Raw genomic sequence first — 22657 nt, 5'->3', positions numbered from 1 at the left:
CTTTAACACTCATTTGTATCAAATTTGATATTTTGTTATACTATTTGACTACACTTTTTACCGAAATGATTACAAAATCCACTGACATACACAAAATCCCCAGTTTACAAAAAAGAGAAGAATTTAGTTTGATAATTTCAGTACATTTTCGATCATCTTATACCCACCAAAATTTTCGTGTGCCTCAGCTACTAAAGCAGCGAAATGGACATGTACCACTAAAAGACACAAAATCGACATAACTCTAGGCCGGTGAGGTAAAGTGAATTTTATCCTAAAGATTAGCCTGATTATGACTATACCCTCATAATATATTATAATTATTACGTTTGATCTCGTGATTTTTACTATATTACCTAATGTTCTTTCCAGACAAATTTTATTCTTCTGATAGCATTATTGTTTATGTTGTTTCTTTATGCATTTATTCTCTATTATCTAACACGAGAACAACCGTTCCGAAAGGCTCGTCTCTTGCTTTCCAGTAACTTAAAGAAGGTTATTGATGATGACGAAGCAAAGGTCAGATAAGAAGTTTCTCAGTTCAAACCTTCCCATAATTATGGATAATCTATAAAACAAAATGTTTTTTTCGTCCGTCCATGTTGGAATCATTCCAATTTTTATACTATTACACATGTCTTAAACCAAATGTTCAACTTAAGTAAGAAACGAAAACTTTGATGGTTTAGTAGTACTGTGAACGGGTTCACTTATCTCATGAGTTCAAATCTTCTTTAATACAGAATGTTATTTATATAATTAGAAGTTCTAAGGAGTGACGCCTAGAAGAGATTACGGAGCTACAGTCTGGAACTTCCATTATTAACAAAAGAAACTCAAGTATGCAGTACAAAATCAAATATAAAAGGTTGGACTGATAGTACAAAATAGAAATACGAAATGTCAGCATGGTACGGTACAAAATAGTAGTAAAAGTTGGTGATATGCATAAAATGGTGGTATCCATCCCCCTTTCTTTGCCACGAAATGGTTACACATGAAATGGTATACAATGTACCACGGCAGTAAAACATTACCAATCAAACTAAACAATATTCGAAATTCTAGATTGGGGAATTCAAATTGGTAAACAATATAGTTATTTTAGGTACGATATAACGTTATCTCTATCTGGATTGTACTAGCAAACTTCTTATATATAAGTGTGATTAACTCGATTTACTTGTCCTTAATATTCCTGATCAGAATCGTTCTTTTGGTAGATGATTAAAGGGAAAGTGAAATACAATAAATTGTATAATTAAACCGAGTTTTTATTGGGTTCGTAAACCTATAGATTTATCAACCAATATTATTTAGTTATTTTAGATTCAATATTTTTTAAAAAACTAAACAAAAAATAAAAAATTTGTCAAGTTATATTATGTTTAAAAAAAAATAAAAAATAGTAATAGTTACCAAAAAGAAGAATTTTTTAAATATTGTTAACACTGTCAATAAAACAGTAAACCCTAAACCATAAATTATAAACCTTACATCTTTGGATAAACTTTAAAATATTGGGTAAATCCTAAACCATTGGATAAACTCTAAATCTTTGGGTAAATCCTAAAATATTGGGTAAACCCTAAACTCTTGGATAAACCCTAAACCCTTGGATAAAGTCTAAACCCTAGGGTTTAGAGTTTACGGTTAAGGATTTAGGGTTTAATGTTTTAAGATTTAGATTTTAATGTTTATGATTTAGAGTTTAGAATTTATCCAAAAATTTAGGGTTTAGGATTTAGTGTTTTGCTGACGGTGTTAACATTGCTAAAAAATATTTTTTTGTAACTATTATTTTTTATTTATTTTAAAAAATAATATAACTTAATAGATTTCTTATTATTTTACTTCCTTTTTTAAAAGATATTAAATCTGTAATAAATAAATATTATTGTTTGCTGAATCTACGATTATATCATAGGGAGTGAACCCCCAAAATACTCAACTAAACTGATGTAGGAATGATACTGATGCCTTTACAAAATAAAAAAAAACATTATATAACGTACTAGGACCGGTCCGTCCTACAGGCGAGATGATAGTTTGAAAATAATTTAAATATTTAGAGTAAATATTTTTGATTTTTTAATATTTTTATTTTAATTTTTTTGTTCTATATTATTATGAATCGTTATTTTATTGATTGTTATTCTTTATTCAGTTTCATTCTCATTACAATTAACTTAATTTTTCCAAATGATTAATAAGATTATTTATTTGAAATTTTATTCTGTTTTTATTTTAATGGTGTAGAATTTTTTATTTATTTGTTTAATTTGAAGTTATTTATTGTATAAATTAAATTTTACTTTGGCTTCATAACCAATAATTTCTTAATTTTTAAGGGTCTTAGAACATTTATCTTTTGAAGTGTTTTTCTTCAACTTGTCCTACATATTTTTGATTTATTTGTATCATCTATTTTTTTCAATATATATATATATATATATAATCAATTTTGAACAATGGCCATAATCGTATTTGCATAATATTGTTATTTTCTTGAACAAAATATTTATTAAAAAGTATAACCAATTATTTATTGTGGTTAAAATTATATATTATAGTTGTCTTTGGATGTCTTATTATAATGCATGATATGTACTTTGACATTTTTCTTTAAAAATAATAATGCATTTAGTAAAAAAAACAATGCATGATAAGTAAGTGAGAATTTTTTCTCATAGAATAAAACAATATAGATATCAAAAGGCATTTGTACAAAAATAACTTGGCAAATAAACTTTAAAACGAACATATAGTTTTTATATACTTGAAAGAGAAACTTAAATGCTATCTTACAATAAATTTACAGTTATTTTATAATCTTTAAGCATAATATACCTTCATTTGTCTCTATTGTGGACTCTCTTTGATCCCAAAAACCTATATCTTTTTACTTTGAATTTTATTTGATATATATAAAAATAAATGCTTCATCGAATGAATAACTCGGACGGTTTCGGAAATTGCAGTCGAAAGCTCATGAGTCACTGTGTTGCCGTCGAACGTTTACGGTTAGGGACGAACCTCATTTCTTCTGGCCGCACACACCATCAAAATCTACAACCGAAAATACGTCATATAGACGGGTCCATTCTCAGTTCCGATTACACAACAATTATATCTCATTAGATCTCTGAATAAATGACACTATGAGTTTCATTAGTCTGGACACGTGTCGCGCTGACAAGAGCTCACTTTGTGACATGGATCCTATGTGACTTGACACGAGAACCTTCTCAATCAACGACATACGATGTTCTTTAATAACCTGAGAATTATCTTGATCAGTCAACTTGATAGGGCTATCATCATCCTCATACAGGATGTCTTTTCCCTTAATGTCTGCCATATGGGCAGAGTTAGCACGAACCATACCATACGATGGTATGGAGGGCTTGAGGCAAATCACAACAAATCCTATTACAACACCGAAACAAAAGCTATGGCGTGGGTGAGATCTGCGACGTGGGTGTTTATGTAGATCCACTTTATCGTCGTCCAGAGATCGTCAAAGAACAACTGATCAAAAACTGCAAGGAACTATCTAACCGATCGTACGGTAGTTGAAGACCGGCAACAAGTTTCTGAACCTCGAGTATGAACCCGGTGCAAGATTATTCTCAGGTAGAATACCTTTGACAAAATCAGTGATCGCATCCATACATTCTTCAGTCAAATTATAGTATGTCTTAATATCCATTAATCTAGTTGCAGATGATAAGGCTGAATGACCATCTCTACAATTTTGATACAAAGGCTGTTTTCATGTATCCAACATGTCAAAAAATCTCCTAGATTCGGGATTTGGTTCTTTCCTTCTATAATGATCATGTACCATCTGCTCAGTACCTACACCATAATCTATATCCGTTCTAGATTCTTCTAACCTAATATCAGGCTGAAGTTCACTAACATGCTGAGGTTCGCTAGTACTACCATATTCATAACCAGTTTCCCCATGAAGATACCAAACTTTATAATTACGTGAAAACCCTTTCATATACAAATGAGTCCAAACATCAAATTCTTTTATAACCTTATTATTATTGCAAGTAGAGTAGGGACATCTTAACATACCACTTTTTGCATTTGGTTGCTGTTGAACAAGCCTCATGAATTCTCCAATCCCTTGAACGTATTCTTCCGTAAGCAAATTGGTGTTGGGATCCAAATGAGGTTTATCCATCCACGAACGATAATAAACTCATGAAGACATGATTTTTACGGAATTGTTATGATTAAAGAGAAAGAAGATAGAATGAGGAGTGAATGGGTTGAATGAGGAGAGGTTGCATTTATAGGAAATTTCTTACGGCCGTCTGACAAATTTTGGACGGTATTCCGACGAACTACTTTACATCCGTCGGAGTTCTGTCGGTATTTTCCAATTTCAAACGGCTATAAAACGGTCATATATATTTGTCGGCAACAGTCACATGGTTCGTCGGAAATTCATCGGTATATTCTGACGGAATACCGACGAATGCAACAGTTATATTTTTTAATCGGAATGTCGTTGGAAATTCGTCGGTATATACCGACGAATCAAGTTTCATTGGAATTCCGTCGGAATTGGCCGACGGAATTCCGACGACTTCATGTTTTTTGTTTTCGTCGGAAATTGGTCGGAAAAACGTCAAAAACATCCGACGATATTAGAGTCCATCGGAACCTCCGTCGGAATTTGGCGTGTTTTCTTGTAGTACGAAGAGATCCGAAGAGATCGATTTTCAAAGGAAAAAATCAATCAGCCAGCCATAAGATCTGTTACTTGTCGAGGATGCAAAGATGGAGGAAAGCTGAACGTCGTACGGAATCACGGGACCACAAGAAGTGTCTGGTAGTCTTCTTTGTGGTGATGAGAGGAACGTTGGAATTGCTGAAGATGAAGTCCGCTGTCAGAAGAATGGAGATCTGGAAATCGCCATCCCAGTCACCGCCAAAGAGGTTAGGGAAACAAGTTTAAAAGGACATTTTAAATATTTTTTATTAATATATATCGATAAACAAAATTTATAGATTTATAGTTACAAGAATATTTGTTAGGCATTAGTTATGATGTTTCTTTTTTGACTAAAAATCATTTGGGTTCTATAACAAATTTCCGATTTACAAATTGGATAATCATATATTATAAATTTTATTACAGCCATAAGTCTGCATTCTATAGATCTTTGCGAGTTCCTTTTTCATGTAATTAGTTATGATGTTCTTAGAGCATCATGATTGAAATTAAGAATTTTTTAAAAATAAACTAAAAGTATGCATTTAAAACATAATTGGTGATGATTTATTTAAGAAATCCAAAATGTTCCGATAATCAATATCTAAAGAAATTATATATATAAAGAAGTTAGAAACCTTATTGAAGTACTTCTATTTTCTGTAAGACAACAATATTATTGTCAAAACTCAGAAGAATTATTTTAAAGTTGAAACTGTTAAAAAAATTGCGGTCTAATTATATACTAGAGCTTGACCCGCTCGGCCGAGCTGATATTTGTTTTTACTTTTTATAAGTAAACATTATTTTTATAATTAGTGATATATATTTTAGTTAGAATATTTTAATTCTAAAATCTATGAATAGTTAGAATCCTAATAGAAAAATCTGTAACTTCTAACTTGAAGGAATGATTATTTTCTTTTTGTACTTTAGATTTAATAAGATAGATTTAATAAGATAGATGATAAACACCCATCCAGTTAATTATTTAATTCATGTTTAATATGACAAAAATGAATATTGGTATGCATTAATTGTTTTGTAATTTAGATATACTTTATGGTTATTTTAAGTAACAAAGTATAATAAATGCTGAAAGTTATGGATGTAAAATTAATAAAGTAGTTAGGATAAGTATAAATAGGAAAGTAAATATTATAATAGAATGCTTAAAAATACGAAGTTTTTTTGTACTTCTATTTTAATAGAATATAGATATAAAAATATTTTTTTAACTTGTTAGGAAAATATAATATATAACAATAGGCCAATTTTTAGTTCCGAAATACTTGATAATCTTTCATAAAGTACGTTTTTTAGTTTGCTTCCTAAAAGTTTCCTAACTTCAAAGTTTCATGAGAGTTTCCTCAAACTTAGCTTCATTACAATATGAAAGATTCAAAATCCATCCGAACAGATAATAATGATATTTGGACTGCGTAGATCGGACTATATTACCATGTTAAACTAGATGAGTTTCCAACTTAAAACCAATTGGTGATAAGAGGAGTGACACATCCACTTTATATATTATTAAGGATCCCTTCCAACTACCGGTGTGAGATACTTTATGTCTAATACTGTGGTTTTTAGTGTCTTTTTTGCATCGTCATCAAATTTAAATCCTCATATTTCATTTTACAGAAAAATAAGTTCTGATGATTTGATGCTAATACATCATGATTTGATGCTCTTGACTTAATAGCTTTGAACTGGCTTGTTATCATTGACTAACAAGTGGAGCTGTCGACGACAGTCGGTGAAGGTTGACATGATAAACCCTAAATCTGACCTTGGTTAGAAGATTATTTTTATGTGTGTAGTGCTAATTAGCTACTATGTTTCTTATCGTATTAAAACAAATATTCGACAGCACCATTATAGTACACCAAGACTCTAGTTTTCCATGGACTTTAGAACAATCAAATTCAACAGTTCTGTTACAAATTGATAAATAATTTCCAATACATACACATAAGCTTAATGGTAACTTTATTTTAGAAACAAAAACTATTCGATAAGTTTGGTTTTTAAGTTAGTTCCATAAGATGCAGAGATGAATTGAAACCAACTGTTAACCCAACCACATGCGCACTTTTTCAGTATTATTTTGGTAGATATTTCTTGGAGAAGATGTTAACACTAGGCATTGATCTTTTAAAAATGATCATATACTACACAAGAAAATAAGAAAATAAAGTACTTACAATCTTGTAAATATCTTGAGACAGAGAATTATAAGACCACCACCTGTCTCATGATGATGCACAAAAACCATAAACTCTTTCATAATTATTTAATTTATTTCTTTAGTATATTACCATAATTCCTTATGTGGAATCCAACGAATCTTATAAGACAAACAACAAAGATTTTTATAAGATCGCATGTATAATTCTCCTCGACACTTGGATAAACCTTAGTGGTTCAACTATGTGTATCACCTTAAAATAATCAAGCACCATCAAATTTTTTTACTTTAGTTGTGCTTTTAAATAAAATATTAATTAAGGGAGTTTAAACTAACCTATAATTAATATCTTTGCATTAAGTCCTAAATCATATTATACTTGGCGACGTGATATAAGTTCGAAATAGCTTTAGCATATAAGGATTATTCTATTGGATTTGATGCTCCGTTAGACCATGTTACCTTATGCCTAAACATTATATCTTTAATCCTGCATGAATATTGATCTATTGTTTAAATTAATAGCCCTGTAATACCCTTTTTGGTGTTCACAAATTAATGAAGTTTGGTGACTAAGTATAACATTTAAACTACTAAAAGAAGGGTTAACAAAAAAAAAAATCCGATCTATGGTTTAATTTTCATTTTCATTAATTTATGGTTTAGTGACTGGCTTAACTTCCGTTCGATTTAGATTATATTTATATCCCTAACTTAAATATCCAACACAATGTACCAACCAGAAAGGGCAGTTTAGTAACTCTTGATGCCTTTGGAATTGAGAGATGAAGACTCGAATGGACGGACGAAAGGATATATACGAGAGTCTTATGAAAACGACCTGTGAAAAGAGGTAAAGAGAGCACACAAGTTCTGCATAGTTGCAAGTTCTAACCCTTCTTTTCTTACCTTTCTTTCTAATAATATTCCTTTTTTCCTTAAATGATAATTCCTTTTTATTTTGGATAACGTTTGCTGAAAAGATTATTTTTCTTATTACTAATTACGAGTTTGAAGAGCTATTTTGTAATTTGAGATTGAAAAGTGTATATATATGTATATATATATTGTAGGTTTCCATATAATCTTTTATTTTTGCTAACATTTGGTTTTCCATATAATCTTGGTTTTTGATAGTGATATAACCTTATAATTTTGATTCTAGAAAGAACATTACTCTAAAAATGTAAAAAGATCTTTTTCCCGTCAGTAGTTTCTATCTCTATAGAAAACAAACATATTAGGTGGTGGAGCCAAGGACTTAGAGCTAGTGCGTGCATATATAAATACTGAAATGGGCAGAGAGAAAACAGAACACAACTTAACGAAAAGCAAAAACAGAGGAACACTTAGGTTTCATAAGATAAAGAGACCTAAACAGATCTAAGACACTACTTCTCTTTTTAGCTCAAGGAAAAAAATAAAATATAAGGATGAGTTTGTGGGGAGTGATGGGAGCAGGATGGGGAACAGTAGAAGAAGGTTGGAGAAAAGGGCCTTGGACTGCCGAAGAAGACCGTCTTTTGATCGATTATGTGCGGCTTCACGGTGAAGGCCGATGGAACTCTGTGGCGAGGCTCGCAGGGTTGAAGAGAAATGGTAAAAGTTGTAGGTTAAGATGGGTTAATTACTTGAGACCAGATCTCAAGAGAGGACAAATCACTCCTCATGAAGAAAAAATTATCCTAGAATTACATGCTAAGTGGGGAAACAGGTAATTAATTAAAACTTTACTTCTTTATTTGCGTTTGTTTTATATTTGCATTTAAGATGTTATAATTAAGTGTGTAGCCTTACTCAAATAAGTAGCTTGTGTTTTTTTTTTTCGATGGTTCATTTTCTGATTATTTTGTAATTTCAGGTGGTCAACAATCGCTCGTAGTTTACCGGGAAGAACAGACAACGAGATCAAGAACTATTGGAGAACCCATTTCAAGAAGAAGACAAAATCTCCAACTAACAATGCGGAGAAGACGAAAAACAGAATCTTGAAGAGGCAACAGTTTCAGCAGCAAAGACAGATGGAGTTGCAGCAAGAACAACAGTTGCTCCAATTAAACCAAATCGACATGAAAAAGATCATGTCTTTACTAGAAGAAGACAACAACCACAACAATGGTGATAATAACTTCAGTAATAGTAGTAGCGGTAGTAGTGGTGAAGGCGGTGCGTTCTATGTTCCTCATCATATCACACAATCAAGAACAAGCTCTGGTTATGACTCAAATGGTAATGGGTTTTTCCCAGTGGTTCCAGCGCCATTACCTGAGGCTAATGTACATGAAGAATACGCGATTTGGGATGGTTTATGGAACCTGGATTTGGAAGGACAAGGAAGCTTTAGTAGTGGTGCTTGTGTCCCAAGGAAGCCCTGTTTCCAGAACTTGGCCATTCCCTTTTGTTAACTTGACCTTCAAAGTGTCTTACCTGCCGGAAACGAAAAAAAATAAAACTTGGCCGACAAGTTTGATCAAGTTTGAGTTTGGTTTTGTTTTTATCTTTTCTGATTTTGGGTTTACTATATATTAGTAGTTTCGTTATCAGTTGTTTTTGATATTATAAGAAGGTTATTTGGGCAAAGCCAAGTTAACGGGTAATGTAGTAGAACATCTATGGAAGAATGGTCTTATTAAGCTGATCAAATAAAAGTATTGTTACTTGCAAATTTTAGCGGAGAAATATCTTCTTGATGAGATGAGCAGAGTTTAATAGGCTAATAATAATAGAGTTCATTAGCTCAACTGAAAAGGACCATGACCATTATGTTAGAGGTCCCCAGTTCGAAAGACAAGACTTCAGTCTGATCCTCCTGGTAATTAAAAAAAAAAGCTAATAATAGAAGAGATATGGACGTTTTTATTACATTCGAGAAGTCAGTCACTTTGTAAACGTTTAGGGTTTGGACTTTGTTCAACCGTATTCATCTACCTATATATAGTAGATATTTTATGTTCTTATGACATGTCGAAAAGGGTACTAATATTTCAGGAGCACGGAAGTTATCACTATTGGGGATCAGACAGAACGTAACGTGACAGAACGTTCATTCTGGATATGATGTCAAGGTGTGGAAGGATTTTTGGATTCCTACAATACCAGTTACGATGGCTTGCCTTTTAATACCAGTTTACATCCGAACATGAAAGTCAGCGGAGGAATGGAATGTTATGTTAATGGAGAATTATATTCGAGAAGTCAGTCACTTTGTATTACATTCGAGAAGTCAGTCACTTTGTAAACGTTTAGGGTTTGGACTTTGTTCAACCGTATTCATCTACCTATATATAGTAGATATTTTATGTTCTTATGACATGTCGAAAAGGGTACTAATATTTCAGGAGCACGGAAGTTATCACTATTGGGGATCAGACAGAACGTAACGTGACAGAACGTTCATTCTGGATATGATGTCAAGGTGTGGAAGGATTTTTGGATTCCTACAATACCAGTTACGATGGCTTGCCTTTTAATACCAGTTTTACATCCGAACATGAAAGTCAGCGGAGGAATGGAATGTTATGTTAATGGAGAATTATATTGCCCCTGCAGATATACTTTCATAAGAAGTTTAGCCATAAGCTCAACTCATCGTCAGGATACATTATGTTGAAGTTACACCAAAAAAGACCAGTATACAGTTAAATCAGGATACTGGATAACTTGGAACCTACTGAAGACAGAGGAGGAAAAGAAAGTATTGGAGTCTGGTATAACTAAGCTTCAAGACTTTGCTTAGACGATAAATGTACCTCAGAAGATATGTCATCTTATTTGGCAACTGATAACATGTCGTGTGGTAAAGAAGAATTTGATACGGTGCAACATGAGATCGACAACTACTGCCAGTGCCAATTTTGAATGCCCGCCAGTTGTACAAGCCTTGTCTTTATCAGCAACACCAACAAGCCTAAATATGTTTTCGGTTCCGAGCATTATGCTAATATGGATTATTTTTTCTAGAGAAACAAAATTGTTGAGCTGGAATTAGACAGAGATCTTTATCCATCGATAATCCGGAGCTAGTCGCTATGCAGAGAGTGAATGTCGAGTTTGGTTCGATGCAAACGAGATGGCGCCACCAACCCCCACAATAATATTGAGGAACCTTAAATCTTAAGTTTGAGTAATATTTACATGATAGATGGGTCATTGACATCCACAACACAGTTCAACGGATGTGGATGGGCTTAAATGGATAGCTTGGGGAAGGTTCAGATTATGGGGACATGAAATTTTATAAGGCGAGAGACTACCTTGCATTCAGAAGTGGAAGCACTGCGATGGGAGATAGATAGTATGCTTCAACATTCAACATGCCAGAGCTTTGGAACGGACTGCAATGGTTTGATCTCAATGATTAAGGAACCTTATGCTTGGCTAAGTTTCACAACATAATTGGAGAGGATAAAGATTTTTCAGATATGTTTTCCGGACTTCAAGATTAGTCATATTCCACGAGCGCAGAATTAGATTGCAGACTCTTTAGCTAGGTGCAAGGTCTTTTCATAGAATGCTTTTTTAATTGGTTGTTCTATTCCGGTCTAATTACCCAGACTACCTCGAGTTTGAACAATAGAATAGTCGTTCTTGCCAAAAGAAAAAAAAGACATGTGGAAGGGGGGGGAGGGATTTACCGACACGTGTCTTATGTTTTCTTTCCTTTTGCAATTTAGATTTTTTTTCTTTTAGATTACTGTAATTTGGTCCATCATTTTCTAATACTATCTAATCTTTCTCACACTAACTATTATTATATGAAGGTTGATAATCTATTTTGTTGGTCATTAAAATTAAAGATAAATAAAGAAATAAGTAAAATAATATAAATATATTTTAAATATTTAATTTATTCAAACTAAAATAACATAAACTTTCACTATTTTAGTATCTTACTATTTTCTATTATTTTATTTATAAACTATATATTTATTTTACTATTAAAAATCATAAAATAACCAAACCAAGAAGAATAAGCTAAATCACAATACATAATCTAAATCTAAAACTTTTACAATCGCAGAGAAAAAAATGTCATAATAACACTAACTCAATCTGCTAAGCCCACAGCGTATACACGGAAGAAAACACTATCCAAACTTGGAATGGCATACATGGCGAAATGGAAAGTCACCAGACATGCGAGCAGCGACGAAAGCTGCAACGAGATAAGGGAACATGGAGAGAGGGGGAGATGAAATGAAATCAGTAAACCGTAGAGCCGTCTTCGAGCTATGGAAGAGAGCTAAGAAGCCGAATCACCAAAAACCAGATCTTTAAAACCAAGACGAGCAGGGACTATGGACGCAAGCCAACGACGAGGAAGACAACATCAAAGACGACCAAACTCTTACCCAATCCAAGGAAATATAATTCCTAATATCAGCTAATATCTAAGGAAGAAGAGGAGCAAAAAACATTGACCAGAATAGCCTACAACACCATGAGAAACAGCCGCATTACTGGGAACTTATAAACCTGATCTACAACAAATACTAGAGAATCTCATAGGAGAAAGGCGAAGAAGAACAAGAGTAGGAGGTGATTCTTTTTGGGAGGTGGTGTGGAGCACTGCACACCAAAAAAGTAAATGAAATACATAGATGGTGACGGCTCAAAGTTAAAATAAAGGGAGAAGACAAAAACATCTTAAAAGAATAATGTTTAAAAAAATATACAATTTGATGCTGAAACCATTAATCTAAAAATCAACAATGCATAAATGCAAAGATATTGAAATTCAATATACTTTATATCAGAGACTTACTTTAATACTAGTTAGTACTACTTTACACATAACAACATATTATTGAAAAAACGACATTATATCTATCACATACTACTACATAATACAATAAAAATACCAAGTAATGCTCTTAACAGATAAAGACGACCACATAATTACATCGTCCAAAAAATTTATACTTACAACAATAAAACAATATTACGCGCGAAGCGCGGAGACACCTCTGATTTAATATTTGAAAGACTCCAAAAACAATATTTTTTATATAGAAGCAGTGGGTCGATTAGTTTCAGCGCCTTAAAATTTAACAACATTTATTAACACTAATCTATCTATACTATTATTTGAGAAGTGATTTTGGTTATTTGTCATTTTTCCAAAAATTTAGCTTATTTTGTATACTTTTCATGCTTTTATTGAAGCCTATTTGTCATATTGTCCATGATTTTAAGTTGAGTCATTAGTTTTAATAAATAATTTTTTGAATTATTAGTTTAAAAAAAATTAGTGATTATTTAATAAATACTTTTCACTATATTCAGGATAATTATTAAAGGATATTATCAAAGTTTAGCAATTATTTTATAGCTATGTTATGTTTACTTTAGTAAAATTAAATTGTATCATATTTTTCTTATTTATTATTTTTAAAAGAAAACTTTCTTCTCTTTTCTGTGATGGAAAAATTATATAGTTCTATGAGTTTCATTGACATCAACTTACCAATCAAAAGCTATGAGTCCAAACAATACAATCTCTTGTATTTATAATTAAAAAATCATATTTTATTAGACATGTATAATTTATTACTTTAGTTTATAATGTTTTAGTTAAACAAAAGTATGTTTTAAGTAAAGTATATTTTTTAATATGTGTCATTATAAACTCAGACAAAGAGAAAATTCATATAAAATGCAATAAAACTAATATTCTTAGGAATCATAAAAAGAAAAAAATGTTCAATCATCTATACTATTATTTTATGAAGAGGGGTTTACTTTTGTAGGTTTCACTCATAATTGGTAATTATGGCTTTATTTTGTAGATTTATTTTTTATTTTAAAGTATTAGTAAAACTTTATTAGATTTATTATGATGATGTTTTTTTACATTAGTGGCTTGGTGATAGAGTAAATAAAATATTTTACATGTGTGGTTCCCATAGTTTTAGCTTATTTTGCTTACTTTTCATGCTTTTATTAATTTTTGAAAGTTTATTTGTCATATTTTCCATGATGTTAGGTTAACTTATTAATTTTAAAAAATATTTTTTAATTTTTAGTTTAAAAAAATTAGTGATTATATGATAATACTTTCATTATATTCACGATAATTATTAACGGATATTATCAAAGTTTAGCAATTATTTTATAGCTATGTTTATATTATGCTTACTTTAGTAATATTAAATTATATAATATTTATTATTATTTTTAAAGGATTTTTTTATTTTTTTGTTACGGAAGAGTTATATAGTGCTATATGAGTTTCATTAATATCAGCTTACCTATCAAAAACTATGAGCCCAAATAGTACAATTTATTGCTGTTATAATTAAAAAAAGTTATCTTTTACTGGACATATAATTTATTAATTTTAATTTATAAGATTGGTTTTAAATAGAAATATGTTTCAAATATAGTAGATTTTTTTAATATGTATCACTATAAACTAATATAAAGAGGAAATCCATGCAAAATGCAATTAAAATAATGTTCATAGGATCAAAAAAGAAAAAAAATGTTCAATCATCTACACTATATTTGATGAAGAATGGTTTATTTTCATAGGTTTCACTTATAATTGGTAACTATTGTTTTATTTTGTAAATTTATATTTTATTATATTTTAATATACTTAGTAAAACTTTGTTAGATTATTATAATGATGATTTCTTTTATCTGTGTGGTTTGGGGATAGAGTAAATAAAAGATATTGCAAGTATCAAAATATTTTCTGATTAAAATAATATTTGAAATAATTAAATAATTTAGATTGAAAAAAAAATTATGTTAGAAATTAGAGTCGATTGGATATACCAGAACCCGCACATCATCTACTTCAACAATATTATTAATTCAATTTTTCTTAAACTAGACATCTAAGCAAACAAAAACCAAAAAAAATCAACTTATAGTAGAATATCTATAAATTAATGCTCGATAAATTAATAATCTCTACAAATTAATAAATTTCGGTGGTCCCAACTTGGATTGGACCGGTGTAAAGATGATACGTATAAATCAATAAAATAATAAAATAATAATAATTTTAAAACTTTCATGTAAATATATAGTCTCCTTAAAATCATAAATTAATAATCTAACTATATATTTTTTTATATAAATAGAAACTAAACATTATATTGTTAGTTTTGTATTCACAATGAAAATAACTTTGTTTTTCTTAACATTTCAATATATTTTGATAATATTTCACAGAATTATATCAAAAACTACATGATAATTCTATGAAACATAAAAATATACACCAAATAAGATAATAAAACAATATGAAAGTCAAATTTCTAAAAAATTAAATAATATATGATACATTAAAATAAAATATTTTTTTGTTTTATAAATAAAAATACTCAAAAAATAGAAAAGAAATCTAAATAGGAAACATTTTGTAAATTAATCTCTCTATAAATTAATAAAATTTTAAAAAATCTCAATATTATTAATTTATAGAAGTTATATTGTATCTTGCTGAATTCTAGCAGTCCCGTGTCGGTCTGCTGTACCCGTTTGGGCAGATCCTGTTATCGGGTTTAGGAGTTGTACTTGTACCAGTACCGTCCGTTTTATTATAAAAAAACATTTGCAAATTCTTGTCATTTTATTTATAAATATGTAAGAAAATCCATTTGTCAAAAAAGTTCTCCTTTTTATTCAGTCTCATTGTATTATTGTATTGATAATGTGATCACGATATTTGATGCGATTATGATCCCTCATACATCCAGAATTGTCTTACCATATTAGTTAAACTGTATTTAGACAGACCATACATATATATTTTCGTATTAAACGTACCTTTCAATTATAAAAAAATGCGAAACTTTCAATTATACTGTACAATTATTTTGATTACAATGAAATGGGTGGTTGTAGAAAGAAGCATTAAATACGGATGAAACCCTTAAAATATAATTTCCGTAGGTTTTATTATATTATGTATACATATAAAATATATACAAAATAATGTATATACGTTGAACTTTGAAACCTAGAAAGTTTCTCAAGAATATTCGAGTTATGGACTATCTATCTTATTAAAATAGAAACATTCTGTTGGACCTAACATTTATTTTGTAAGTTTTTAAATTAATCTATCTTATTAAAATAAAAACATTATGTTGGACCTAACATTTATTTTGTAAATTTTAAATTAAATACACCTTTATACTTTATAGTTAAACATACATTAAGTCACTAATGTTCCTTTCTTTACACTACTATCCATGTTTCCAAACAATATACTTATTTATTTATACTACTATCAATGTTTCCAAACAATATATTTTTTATACTACTATCAATGTTTCCAAATAATACAATAATTAATCTTAGTTATTTTTATATCTATCATTTTCTCTTTAAATTTTGTAGAAACGTCATAATTTCATAAATTGCAAAATAGTGAACTTTAAAATTTCGATTATAAGATTACAAATTATGAAACTATTACAATTTAAATCCAATTAGATTACATATCGGTCATCCATCAGTTCAATCGGTTAGGCTTGGGTTTTAGTGATTTTTTAATATGAATATTTTAAAAACATAAATTGAATTGTCAGATCTCCGGATTAACCGGTATAATCACAATCGGGTTGAATTTAAAAATACTGATTTAAATGCAAAAATATTTTAAATACACACTCTTTAAAAATAACCAAAATATTTGTTAAATTATTAGTGAAATTTTTCATCGTAAAATATCCCGCGCTTCAAAAGCGCGGGTCAAAATCTAGTTTTACTTAAATGTGTAAACTTAGCTGGAATAAATAGTTTTTAATGGTTAGAATCCAGGGGATTCTTAAAGGTCCGCAAGCAATACAAAGTCAAACTATTTTGATGTGCTTCTTGTGGGGATGTGATGTCTATGCGAAATCCAGTTCGGAAGATGGTTATCATCATATCAAAAAAAAGAAGGTATGGTTGCTGATTACTACCAAGAAATATATCATCTTCCGTATGAGAAAATCCCATATGGTAGCGATAGAATGAATAAATTTGTTTAAAAGTTATTGAAGTCTTACTAAAAAATATGTTATCGGGACAATAAGATTTGAAGGTGCAAATTTCCTTAATCCAGTTGTTTGACTAATGATTAATTAATGCTTTGATACTATAAAGTGTAAATTTCAAATACTTTTGAAAAATGGAATTTATTAAGCAATTGTTAAGATTAACGGAGGAAATGATTACAAGAAATCTTTAACATGGTCTAAATAAAATTTATCCGGGTGAAATTTTCATAGACAGTTTGAGTGACACAGTCAGATCTAGATTCTTATAAATCATAAATCATGTAGTATTATCAGTTGTATAATTGTTTATATAATATTTTTTATGATCGTAATATCGTATAAATTAGGGTTAAAAAGAGTAGAATATGAATAGAGAAAACTTTAGATTTGATAATGTAGTGTAAACTGTACCATCATGTAAACGCAGCATGTATATTAACTTTTAGTTATATCGTTTTTCTTCATAATCTATTATTGTATTTGTATTCTAACCTTTGTTTTAAGTTAATACAATAATTGAACCAGCAAAAAAAAAAAAAATTACTATTGCATCGATGTTGAATCTGAATTTATCGTACTTGTAGAATACCATCTATTTGGCAAAAGTTATTAAAGATACTTAATCGATTACAAAAACAAATACTAGATCGACAGAAACAACGATGAACACGTTATATGTAGGTTAAAACATAAGAACTATAAACCCTAATTTCTTTGTTCATTTCTGCCCCACTCACCCCACGTAAATGAGAATCAACTCACACTAGCGTCCGCAATTCAAATAGTACACATCTGTCGACATGCACCAGCCCTACAGCGGTTCAAGCAAAGTGTGTCCCCGAGTTATGACTCAAATTCCTAGCTGTACATCTATCTACCTTAATTGTAGGGTCATAGTGATAGGAGTGAGCTCCATTGTCATGTTTTGTCCTCCTTTGTTTTGTCCACTCTTCTCTTCTCCGTGCTCCCAGATTTTTTTTTTGGTACGTGGTGGTAGAATAGAATTTCTTCATTCTCATAACATTGCAGCTTTCAAAAAGAAAATTCATATGTCAATTACCTTGTTCAATATGGGATACAAATCTTGAGCATTAAAGCTCTAGTTATTTCAACAATGCCTTCTTTATTAGTATTTACCAAGGTTACATAATCATCTTTGTGTCCTCGTCATTCATTGTAAGTGCATCACCATCATTTTGTGATTGAATATGGTCTAATGTGCTTGATTCGAAGTATTTTTGCAGTTTATTTTAAAATGACATGCACATTAGCTCCATCATTACAAAATTCCATTAAACTCAAAAGAGCAAGAAATAATGAATCTACTCGATATTTTTGGTTTGCTAGCTAGTTCCTAGTTGACACAAGTTGTTTTGCTAAAAAATACTAGTGTGTTGTCCTTTCTTTTTTTTTTGAGCAAAGAATGTGTTGTCCTTTTAGACATTTTGTTTGGCTTTAAAAGATTTGTACCAACATGTACCAAGATAGAGATTTTCTTGGTGAATACTTCTAACGTCATGCTCATATTTCTTACGTACATTACACTTGAACGAATCATATTTATCTCGTTAACCATCCTCCATTCATTTTATGTATCAAAGTTATGGTGTATGTCAGAGAATCAAATCCTCTTTTATTTATAGAAGACCCTGGATTTTTATTTACATTTTTTTCTGAACGGGGACGCTTGGTTACAGCTAGAAAACCAGCTTTGTGATTTTATATATTAATATTTTAATATATACATTCCCTTGTTTTTCTGTATTCAGAACTACATGCTTATCACTAAACCGTATATGATAAGGATCTTAGATTAAAAGTTGTTCAAAATTTTTTTGGCTGGTGTTATCCTTAATCTAATAATTAAAAGATAATTACATAATTAATATGTCTTCCAAATTTAATTGGTGAACGCGGAATCAAAAGTCAACCATAAACCCATCTTCCTCTCCTTTTAATAGAAACACAAGAGACGTCCTTTCTTCTCCGTGTCTCTCTTTCTAAACCCTGTCAACATGTCAGGAGCTCTAACTTGCTCTGCTGCCGACCTCTCCGCCCTGCTCGGTCCCAACGCCACCGCAGCGGCGGAATACATCTGCGGCCAACTAGGCACCGTTAACAACAGATTCACCGATGCAACCTTTGCCATAGACAACACCTACCTTCTCTTCTCTGCTTACCTCGTCTTCTCCATGCAGCTCGGCTTCGCTATGCTCTGTGCTGGCTCCGTTAGGGCCAAGAATACGATGAACATCATGCTCACGAACGTCCTTGACGCTGCCGCAGGAGGACTCTTCTACTATCTTTTCGGTTACGCCTTTGCCTTTGGCGGATCTTCCGAAGGATTCATCGGGAGACACAACTTTGCTCTTAAAGACTTTCCAACTCTCACCTCCGACTACTCCTTCTTCCTTTACCAGTGGGCATTCGCAATAGCAGCCGCTGGAATCACCAGTGGTTCCATCGCCGAGAGGACTCAGTTTGTGGCTTACTTGATATACTCTTCTTTTTTAACCGGATTTGTTTATCCGGTCGTCTCTCATTGGTTCTGGTCACCAGACGGATGGGCTAGTCCTTTCCGTCCGTCTGGAGACCGTTTGTTTGGCACCGGAGCCATAGATTTTGCTGGCTCCGGTGTCGTTCACATGGTTGGTGGCATAGCGGGATTAATGGGTGCTCTTATCGAAGGTCCTAGACGTGGACGGTTCGAGAAAAGTGGTCGTGCTATTGCTCTACGTGGCCACTCTGCTTCGCTTGTTGTCTTGGGGACGTTTCTCCTTTGGTTCGGTTGGTATGGTTTCAACCCCGGTTCCTTCGCCAAGATCCTCGTTCCTTATGAGTCTGGTTCGAGCTACGGTCAATGGAGCGCAATAGGCAGGACAGCGGTTACAACCACGCTTGCTGGATCCACGGCGGCTCTAACAACACTCTTTGGAAAACGTCTCCTATCTGGCCATTGGAACGTAACTGATGTGTGCAACGGGCTGCTTGGTGGGTTCGCAGCCATAACTGGAGGTTGCTCTGTGGTAGAGCCGTGGGCTGCGATCGTATGTGGTTTCGTGGCTGCCCTCGTCCTTATCGGATGCAACAAGCTCGCAGAGATGGTACAATACGATGATCCCCTCGAGGCGGCGCAACTACACGGAGGATGCGGCGCGTGGGGGCTAATATTCGTGGGACTTTTTGCAAAGGAGAAGTATATTGACGAGGTCTATGGAGCGGCACCTGGAAGGGCATACGGACTTTTTCTGGGCGGAGGAGGGAAGCTGTTGGGAGCACAGTTAGTTCAAATACTTGTGATTGCAGGATGGGTTAGTGCTACCATGGGAACACTCTTCTTCATTCTCAAGAAGCTCGACCTGCTTAGGATCTCGGAGAAGGATGAGATGGCCGGTATGGATATGACACGTCACGGAGGTTTTGCTTATATGTACTATGATAATGACGACGAGTCTTCAAGAGCCACTCAGCTCCAAAGAGTTGAACCTTGATCTCCTTTACCCTCGCTCGGCTACTCATTCTCGCTTTAATTTTCAAGCTTCTCATAATTTATATCTTTTCAGTATTTATGGGGTTATATTATATGGTTTCAAATGCAAACTTTGTTTTGATATTGTGTAATCTATCTCTGTGTTATGTTTGTTTCAAGCAAGACAGTTGACAAAAATTACATGTCATATATAGTTTCTGATATTTGAAAATCGTTTTTCCGTTAATTACATAGTTGCATGTCTACCATTCTCGTACACGGTCATATTAAAGAAACTTGTGTAACTTTATGTACCTATAAATATCGAGTTTGATTGATTTTAGATAGAATCGTGTTCCTCGAGTGCGATGAGTCGGCGATCAAAATCTTCACGATCCCTTGCTTTCAATGGTTTGTAAGACTTGGCTTAATAGATCCATCCCCACACCTGATTCTCTCATCATTCCTTGGAAGGATTTTTAAGTGGCAAAGTTCTCTCGAGACGGAAATGAATTTTTATGCTAGATGTATGAAAACAAGATACACCGATCACAATGTACGAGCTTTCTCCAAATAGAAAACTGGCAAAAGAACAAATATATGTAACTTCTATCGCAGAGCTGGGTACTATTTTATCAAATATATACATTATATGTTAAATTTCCATTATTTTATCATTCTTCCCAAATAAATAAATAAATAGGCAGTATGGATGAATTCCGTGTAGAAAAAGAAAAGATATTTGCAGTTTTCCTTTCTTTTCTTTTGTACAACTAAATGGAAAGAGTTTCCCTTTACATAAACATTAAATACCCCATAAAAATTGTATTCGCCATTCACCATTCACCATTCATCATTGAGCGGCGGCAATGAATATGTCACAACTTCCACGGGATTTGGTAGAGGAGGAGATACTCTGTCGCGTTCCGGCCACATCTCTAAGACGGTTACGAAGTACTTGCAAACGTTGGAACCGTTTATTCAACGACAGTAGATTTGCAAGAAATCACTTTGAGAAAGCCAAAAAGCAGAGTTTTGTTCTCATGTTGACCAAGGAGTTTAGGATTTTTTCGTTGAATGTCCATCTCCGTGGAATACCATCTGCCGAGTTTGAAGGTGAGCTTAGCCTGTTCGATAGGTGTTCTTCTAATTCAGCTATACTCGATATATCTCAAGTCTTTCATTGTGATGGCTTGTTGCTATGTACCATCAAAGAAGAGACTAGAATCGTGGTTTGGAACCCCTGGACTGGCCAAACCAAGTGGATCCAACCAAGAAATCCATACAGGCAAAGCGACACCTATAGTCTTGGACCCTATCTAGACAGTAACTGCGGCAATATTAGCTACAAAATTCTGAGACACGAGCGTTATGACGGTGGTGAGATAAACAATCAAACATTTGAAATCTTTGAGATTAAGTCTACCTTATGGAGGACTCTTGATGTCAATATTGACTGTCAGTTATTAGACACTGAGTGCCGCGTGTCTTTGAGAGGAAAGACTTACTGGTTTGCTGGGGATCTTATCAACCAGTTTGACAAGGGTATATTCTTAGTCAGTTTTGACTACCAAACCGAGAGATTTCGACGTCTTTGTCTTCCCTATCAGTGTCGCAATCCATATAATTATGTATCTCTTTCTCTTGTTGGAGAGCAGAAGCTTTCTGTGTTACGACGACGTAGACAAACATCACAGACAGAGGTATGGGTAAGAAATGATGAGACCGAAGTGGCGTCCTGGAGCAAACTATTAGTAGTGGATTCCCCTCAGGTTGAATTTTGCCATCTAACAAGTTTATTGGTGGAAGAGGAGAAGAAAGTCCTCGTGTGCTGTGAGAGATGGATGGACATCCAAGACACGACCAAGTCCAACGACTTTGTATACCTTGTTGGGGAGGATAATAAAATCACAAACGTGGATTTCGGAGCATCTAAACTATTGTTGTCTTGTTTTCCACTTTTGTTTAGTTATGTTCCAAGTTTGGTTCAAATCCAGTGACCTATAGGCACAAGAAATCCCAATATACTAAAGCACAAGTCACTTGTGCAATCAAAATTTGACATGTGGAATATGTTTTAAAAAATTAATAATATCAATACAAAAAAATAATTTTAGATTCCAAATTTTCTCGACATCCAATAACTAAATCCCTAAAAAAATTCAGATTATCAACACCACGTTCAGAAAAGCCATCAACATCGTTTAAAATTAATGATCATGATTCAAAACTGTTGTATCTTCCGTATAACCTTC

The 22657-nt window shown here is 32.4% G+C and overlaps 3 protein-coding genes across 3 annotated transcripts; all 3 read left to right on the top strand.

Annotated features, from left to right (window-relative positions):
• The first annotated feature begins 8236 nt into the window (after positions 1-8236).
• Positions 8237-9601, top strand: LOC130495897 (myb-related protein 305-like). The gene is made up of 2 exons (XM_056987484.1): positions 8237-8646; positions 8794-9601. Exons 1-2 carry the CDS (start codon positions 8366-8368, stop codon positions 9335-9337), a joined length of 825 nt encoding a protein of 274 aa, XP_056843464.1. The 5' UTR covers positions 8237-8365; the 3' UTR covers positions 9338-9601.
• A 9312-nt stretch (positions 9602-18913) lies between these two features.
• LOC108833135 (ammonium transporter 1 member 3) lies at positions 18914-20612 on the top strand. The gene has a single exon (XM_018606570.2). The coding sequence runs from the start codon at positions 18949-18951 to the stop codon at positions 20422-20424; it is 1476 nt and encodes a 491-aa protein (XP_018462072.2). The 5' UTR covers positions 18914-18948; the 3' UTR covers positions 20425-20612.
• Positions 20613-21271: 659 nt separating this feature from the next.
• On the top strand, positions 21272-22402 carry LOC108833134 (probable F-box protein At5g47300). The gene has a single exon (XM_056988670.1). The coding sequence runs from the start codon at positions 21272-21274 to the stop codon at positions 22400-22402; it is 1131 nt and encodes a 376-aa protein (XP_056844650.1).
• The last annotated feature ends 255 nt before the right edge of the window (positions 22403-22657 follow it).

This window comes from Raphanus sativus, chromosome 6, assembly GCF_000801105.2.
Source record: "Raphanus sativus cultivar WK10039 chromosome 6, ASM80110v3, whole genome shotgun sequence".
Taxonomy (NCBI): domain Eukaryota; kingdom Viridiplantae; phylum Streptophyta; class Magnoliopsida; order Brassicales; family Brassicaceae; genus Raphanus; species Raphanus sativus.
The sequence above is the reverse complement of the archived record's forward strand: the minus strand, read 5'-3'. Positions and strand labels throughout refer to the sequence as shown.